Below are 7,856 nucleotides of genomic sequence, written 5' to 3'. Positions count from 1 at the left end.
AAATAAATGAGGCTGGGAGCTGTGAATAACTGGAGACCCCTCCACCAAAGACAGAATGCATCACTTTCACTCCCTCCCTTAAGCACTGATCCTGGTCTGCAGGGAAAAAAAATTGACCCACAGAAGAGTGTACAGTATGCACGGAATGGATGATGGGAACTGAAATCCTACACATCTGGAAGCAGCAGTTTAGGTAAAACTTGTAGTGTTGTTCGAGAAAGCAACTTCGGCCAAACTTTTTATTCTCGAGCGGGTCCTGTGAGATTATTTAAAGCCATCCACCCCTTTCCAACGGAGAGGAAATAGTTAAAATTAAATCCGCGTCGCCCCTTCCCAGACATGCTTGCCTAATAATCCCTTTCGGATTTATTGTTGATTGCGGCCATTCAATGTGGATTTACCCCCCCCCCCCATCCTTTCTTTTTCTCTCTGCGCAAAGCTGACATCTAAGCAGGGACGCGGACAGACTCCCCAGCTTCCCGGCCCCGCTTCTGCCAAAAAACAAAACAAAACAAAAAAAAATCCCTAGCAGACCAGATTTCCCCGTCTCCTCCTCGTGCCCCCCTCCCCCCCACGACTGCCAATTTAACTGATTGACACCCTGTAGAGCCATTGGGGCTCAGGTCAAAAAAAGGGGAGAGCTTCTCGAAGGCAGGAGATGAAGAGGCGGAGACTCCATTTACTCCGACTCAATGAAAAGAAAGGTGGGCGGGGTGGGAGATGACAGACCAATTGGAGGCGGAGATGCAGATAGCGCGGACCCGCAGGGGGAGGGGGGGGAGTCGCCTCTGAAAGTAAAGAGGGAAGAGCTCAATGAGTACCGTACAAAGTTTCTGCCTGGCTCACTGCTGTGCGGTGTGTGCGGGCAGGAGGCTTCCCCCCCCCCAGCGCGCCTCCTTTCTTTTCTTCCCGCGGAATCAAGCAGCTCATCTGAGGGTCCGAGGGGGCTCGCAACGCCGAAGCGGGAGGCTGCATTTAATGCCCTCCAAGGCAAACCTTCGGGATTACAAAAGTGGGCAACTGATTTTAACAGAGTGAAGGACCGGTTGCTTTCCTTCCCTCCCCGCTTCAGGCTTCCTTTCTGTCTGGCTCTCTCGCCATCCTCGTTGGGATCCCTGCCCTGCCCGTCACTTTCTTTCATTCTTGTTCCTTTTCTTTTCTTTTTTTATACTCTTCCCTTTCCTCCCCCCCTCCCGGAGAGAAAACGCTGAGCTCAGCGAATTTGCAAAAGCGGCTCTCGCTTGTCAAGAGCCCAGCCTGGACCCGAGCTGGAGCTGCCGAAGGACGTACTGAGGAGCGGCTCGCTTTAGCTGAGGCGAGAACTTTTGTTTTTAACAATGCCCGGCAGCAGCCTGGACTTGCGCGTACGTCCCCAAAGTCTTCGACCGGCGGCGGCAACTCAAGCTTCGGCCGGACGGAGAAAGAGAAAAGTAAGCTACGGAGCAGCAGCAGCAGCAGCAGCCCGTAAGTGAAGGAGGGACTGCTGGCACTTCTCTCCTTTGGAAAGCGGATTCAGTTGCCCGCCAGCAAAGCCGGGAGACAGGAGGGAACTCGGCTCAAATAGTCTCCCACTCACCGGGCGTTTTGTGGAAGGGGAACCGGCTACCCGGTCCTTTGCGCCGACCTCTGGAGGGAGGGAGGGGGGGCTGCGGAGTGTTGTCGGGCATGCAAACGCTCCCCGCCCGCACAAGTAGCTTGAGGAGGGGACCCGGGATCAGCCTGCCTCTCCTTAGGAGGCAGCGGTGGCGACTCCTGGACCCTCCACCGACCCTCCGCATTGTGCTGGCCTTCGTACGCAGCGGAGAGAGAGAGAGAGAGGGCGAGAGATGCCCGCGGTGGCTGAGGCGTTGACAGCCCTTCACTTCCACCTGAGCGCTCCTGGTAATGTGGATTGACGCTGCTGGCCCGACGCTCGCTGGACTTTCCGCCTTGCTGGGTTGGTTTGTCTTGGTTTGCGGGCCGACCTGGATTGTGGCTGTTAGACGGATTTGCTTCACTTTCCCACCTTGTCCCTCGTCTGCATCATGGGCTGCTGGGAGGTGGGCAGCGCCTCTTCTACTTTGCTTCCCTGCCTTGTGGTCTTCCTGATGCTGCCGCTTCGTGCCTCTACTGAGCCCAGGCAGCTTTTCAAGGTGTTGGAAGAGCAGCCGCCGGGCACCTGGATAGGTACCATTGCCACCCGTCCAGGCTTCACCTATCGCTTAAGTGAGCACCATGCTCTTTTCTCCATCAATGCTACATCCGGAGATCTGCACACACTTGCCACTATTGACCGGGAGAGCCTAACTAATGATGTGATGGATCTTGTGGTGCTTTCCAGCCAGCCGACATACCCGAGTGAAGTGCGCATCATGGTGCTTGACCTCAACGACAATGCACCTGTCTTCCCAGATCCTTCTATTGTGGTGACTTTCAAGGAGGACACAGGTAGCGGCCGACAGCTTATCTTGGACACGGCTACTGATGCAGACAGTGGGACCAATGGGGTGGACCACAGCTCTTACCGCATTGTGGATGGCAATGAAGAGGGCCGATTCCGACTTAATATCACTCTTAATCCTAGTGGAGAAGGGGCCTTCCTGCACTTGGTCTCTCGTGGTGGGCTGGATAGGGAAGCTACTTCTGCCTATCAGCTGCTGGTGCAGGTAGATGACAAAGGGGAACCTCAGAGACATGGATTCCTACAAGTCAATGTCACTGTTCAGGATATCAATGACAACCCACCTGTTTTTAGCCAGACTCTCTACCAAGCTCGAGTGCCTGAGGATGCACCAGTTGGGGCCAGTGTTCTTCAGGTGACGGCAGCAGATGCTGATGAGGGCACCAATGCTGACATCCAGTATCGTCTGGAAAGGGCAGAGAGTACTGGAGGAGATGGAAGTGGGATGCTTCCTTTTGAGGTGGACCCTGAAAGTGGGGTCATCCGTATCCGGGAGGTTCTGGACTATGAATCTCAACGGCAATACTCACTAACAGTTCAGGCTATTGACCGTGGAGTACCAGCTTTGAATGGCCGTGCTGAAGCATTAATCCACCTGCTTGATGTGAATGATAATGAGCCAAGGGTCAAATTTCGCTACTTCCCAGCCACCTCCCGTTTTGCCTCTGTAGATGAGAATGCAGCACCTGGCACAGTTGTGGCATTGCTGACCGTGAGTGATGCTGATTCACCAGCAGCCAATGGGAATATTTCTGTATCCATCTTGGGTGGGAATGAACAGCGCCATTTCGAGGTCCAGAGCAGCAAAGTACCCAATCTCAGTCTTATCAAAGTGGCAGCTGCTCTTGACCGAGAACGCATTCCTACCTATAATCTCACCGTGGCTGTGACTGACAACTTTGGGAGTTCTCCTCCATCACCTGATTCAATCCCTTCTTCTCTGAGTCCAGATGGGGCCTCTCCTGCCCCAGTGAGCCGCTCTTCTGTGGCCAGCCTTGTCATCTTTGTGAATGATATCAATGATCACCCACCTGTTTTTGGGCAGTCAGTATATCAAGTCAATATTAGTGAGGAAGTACCACCAGGCAGCTATGTACAGGGCTTAAGTGCTACAGATCATGATTCTGGTCTTAATGCCAACCTGAAGTACAGCATAGTTTCTGGAAATGAGTTGGGTTGGTTTTGTATTAGTGAACACAGTGGCCTAGTTACTACTAAGAGCGCTGATACTGTCATGGCTACATCTCTGCTGGGTATTGCTGGTCAAGGCATGGCAGCATCTGGTGGGCTGGACCGGGAAATAGCTTCACAAGTGGTGCTGAACATTAGTGCCCGTGATCAGGGTGTGCAACCTAAAATTTCCTTTGCAAAACTGGTAGTGAATATCCTGGATGTTAATGATGAAAAGCCCCAATTTAGTAAGCCAGATGGGTATCATGTTTCAATAGCAGAGAATACACCTCCAGGAACTGAGTTGCTAGTCCTCACTGCTGTGGATGGTGACTTGGGTGACAATGGGACTGTGAAATTCATCTTGCAAGAGAGCGAAATTGGCGGAAATTCAGGTGGTTTTCCAATAATTAGTTGGGGAGCCTTTCGCTTGGATCCTGTTACAGGTAGACTTAGCACAATCTCACAATTAGACAGGGAAGAACAAGAACACTACTCACTGCATGTCCTGGCCACTGATCTGGGCAATCCTGCTCTTTCTTCAGTGGCTCTGGTCAATGTGAGCTTGCTTGATGTGAATGATAACAGCCCCTTATTCTACCCTATCCAGTATTTTGCTCATATCCAAGAAAACGAACCTGCAGGCAGCTACGTTGTCACTGTGTCTGCTAGTGATCCAGATCTTGGACTCAATGGCAGAGTTAGGTATAGTATCTCAGCAGGAGATACTTCCAGGTTTCAAATTCATAGTCAGACAGGGGTCATCACCACGAAAACCACCCTAGACAGAGAGGAAAAAACTGCTTACCAATTACAAGTCGTAGCCAGTGATGGTGGCAATTTGCAATCACAGAATCAGGCCATAGTAACAGTCACTGTTTTGGACACTCAGGATAATCCCCCAGTATTCACCCAGGAAATCTACAGCTTTGTGGTGTTTGAAAATGTTGCCCTAGGTTATCATGTTGGCAGTGTTTCTGCCCACACTATGGATCTCAACATCAATATCACATATCTGATCACTACAGGTGACCAAAAGGGTATGTTTGAAATTAACAAAATGACTGGCTTGATCACCACTGCTAGTATTATTGACAGGGAAGAGCAAACATTTTACCAGCTGAAAGTAGTAGCCAGTGGTGGAACAATAACTGGAGATGCTCTGGTCAATATAACTGTTAGAGATTTAAATGACAATTCACCCCACTTTCTTCATGCAGTGGAAAGTGTGAACGTGGTTGAAAATTGGAATACGGGGCATACCATTTTCCAAGCCAAAGCTGTTGACCCTGATGAAGGTGCAAATGGCATGGTTGCTTACAGCCTAAAGCAAAATCCTAAAAATCTGTTTAGTATTGATGAACAAAGTGGTGCTATCAGTTTGATAGGGCTTCTTGATGTAAATGATGGGTCTTATCAAGTGGAGATAATGGCCTCTGACTTGGGAGTTCCAGAACGTTCCTCCAGTTTCATTTTAACTGTCTCTGTTCATGATGTAAATGATAACCCACCAGTATTTGACCAACTTTCTTATGAAGTCGTTATTTCGGAAACGGAGCCTGTGAATTCCAGATTTTTTAGCGTGCATGCTTCTGACAAGGATTCAGGTACAAATGGTGAAATAGCTTATAACATAATTGAAGGAAATACAGGAGATGCCTTTGGCGTATTTCCAGATGGCCAGCTGTACATAAAAAGTGAACTAGACCGTGAAGTTCAGGACAGATATACACTACTGGTTGAGGCTTCTGACAGAGCAGTAGAACCACTCAGTGCCACGGTAAATGTTACTGTTATTCTGCAAGATGTAAATGACAATAGACCACTGTTTAACAGCACCAATTATGTTTTTTATTATGAAGAGGAACAGAAAGGTGAATCCTTTGTAGGTAAAATAAGTGCTGTTGACAAAGATTGTGGATCTAATGGGGAAGTCAGATATTTGTTTGCACACATGCAGCCTGATTTTGAACTGAATGCTCTAAGTGGGGAAATAACAAGTACTCATCAGTTGGACAGAGAATCTCTGATGAGACAAAGGGGAGCTGCTGTATTTACACTTACAGTTATTGCAGTAGATCAAGGGTTGCCAAAGCCTTTAAAAGATCAGGCAATAGTGCAGGTGTACTTGAAGGATATAAATGATAATGCGCCAAAGTTTTTGAAAGAACTGTACCAAGCAACAATATCAGAATTAGCCCCAAACCTAACACAAGTTTTAAGAGTTTCTGCTTCAGATGTCGATGAAGGTAATAATGGACTAATTCACTATTCTATAATTGAAGGAAATGAAGAAAACCAGTTTGTGATAGACACTGGCACTGGCCAGGTGACTTTAATTGGGAAATTGGACCACGAAGCTACTGCATTTTACTCACTTACTATCCAAGCAGTGGATTCTGGGACAGATCCCCTTAGCTCCCTTTCTATGCTGAACATCAATGTGTTGGATGAAAATGACAATAGTCCTTCATTCCCTAAAACTATTTTATTTGTTGATATCTTGGAAAACATGAGAATTGGTGAACTTGTAACTTCAGCCACTGCTACAGACTCAGATTCAGGTGACAATGCTGACCTTAATTATAGTATTACAGGAACAAATAATCATGGAACATTTAGCATCAGTCCTAATACTGCCAGTATTTTCCTTTCTAAAAAGTTGGATTTTGAAACACAGTCATTGTATAAACTAAACATAACAGCAAAAGACAAAGGGAGGCCTCCTCGGTCTTCTACCATGTCAGTTGTAATATATGTCAGGGATTATAATGACAACCCCCCCGTGTTTCCAGCTGGAGACATATTTAAGTCTATTGTTGAAAACATTCCTGTTGGGACCTCGGTCATTTCTGTAGTGGCTCACGATCCGGATGCAGATATTAATGGGCAGTTGGCATATACAATCATCCAGCAGATGCCAAGGGGAAACCATTTCCATATAGATGAAGTCAAAGGAACAATATATACAAGTGCTGAAATAGACCGTGAATTTGCTAATCTCTTTGAATTAACAGTCAAAGCCATGGATCAGGCTGTGCCTATTGAATCTAGAAGGTTTGCTTTGAAGAATGTGACAGTTCTTATAACTGACCAAAATGACAATGTTCCAACTTTTGTATCCCCAAATGCTCTGGCTGTAGAACCTTCTGTTGTAATAGGTACAGTCCTAACTACAATTGTGGCTGCCGATCCTGACGAAGGAGCAAATGGAGAGGTTGAGTATGAAATAATTAATGGGGTCACAGACATATTTATTCTGGATCGCTACAGCGGAGAACTGAGAGTGTCATCAGCTTTAGTGCCATCCCAGCTTATGTACAGCTTTATCATTTCAGCCACAGACCTTGGCCCTGAGAGAAGAAAATCAACCACTGAGATGACTGTAATTCTACAAGGACTTGATGGCCCTATTTTCACTCAACCAAAATATATTACTATTTTAAAAGAAGGTGAACCTATTGGGACAAATGTGATATCCATTGAAGCAGCTAGTCCTGGAGGCCCAGAAACTCTAGTGGAATATTTCATTGTATCAGTGCATTGTGAGGACAAAAAGTTTGGCCGCCTCTTTACTATTGGCCGCCACACTGGAGTGATTCAGACTGCTGCTGTTTTGGACAGGGAGCAAGGAGCACGCCTGTATCTGGTGGATGTTTATGCCATTGAAAGATCTGCAGCTTCGCCTCGGACCCAGAAAGCTGAGGTAAAGTTTTTTTTGCTTATTTCATTATTTTTCTTTCCTGTCCTTGTCCTCTCTCTCTCTCCATATAGCTTTTAATCTCTAAAATACAACACTGATGTTTGTTTTTTCTTATCATCTTAAACTGTCACTGTGTGCAGTATTTATTAGTACTAATTCTCTCTGAATTCATTGTGACTTCTGAATAAACACTTTCAATCTTGGAAGTGTTACTTTCTTTAGAATTAACAAGGTATTGTCACACTTTAGAAATAATTTGTGTGATGGCATATGAACAAAGATTTTTCTGCATAATTAGTACTTGGCCTAAATATTTTGCTAGATTTGAACTGAAGAGTAGGGTTTGAATATTTTTGTATTTGACTGATTAATTAAAGTAATTTTTTTAATTCTCTCTCTATTGGCCTGTAATATGCATTACCTGTTTTATACCTGATATTTCTAAGTGTAGGCAGAGTGCAATTAGAGGAAAGAAATTTTGTTTTAGGGTTGATTTCAGCTTAAATTGTTATATTTTTCTTGCTGTATCACATTGTGACTTTT

The 7,856-nt window shown here is 46.3% G+C and overlaps 1 protein-coding gene across 1 annotated transcript in view; it reads left to right on the top strand.

Moving 5' to 3' along the window:
• The first annotated feature begins 796 nt into the window (after positions 1-796).
• The window catches only part of FAT4 (FAT atypical cadherin 4), a 106,603-nt gene continuing 99,543 nt past the window's right edge, over positions 797-7,856 (top strand). The window contains exon 1 of the mRNA XM_034442893.2: positions 797-7,316. Coding sequence (XP_034298784.2) covers positions 2,025-7,316 — 5,292 coding nt within the window. The 5' untranslated portion in view covers positions 797-2,024. The remainder of the gene's footprint in view (positions 7,317-7,856) is intronic.

Source organism: Pantherophis guttatus, chromosome 8 (assembly GCF_059756535.1).
Source record: "Pantherophis guttatus breed Tessera chromosome 8, ASM5975653v1, whole genome shotgun sequence".
Taxonomy (NCBI): Eukaryota; Metazoa; Chordata; class Lepidosauria; order Squamata; family Colubridae; genus Pantherophis; species Pantherophis guttatus.
This window is presented reverse-complemented; position numbering and strand designations above follow the sequence as displayed.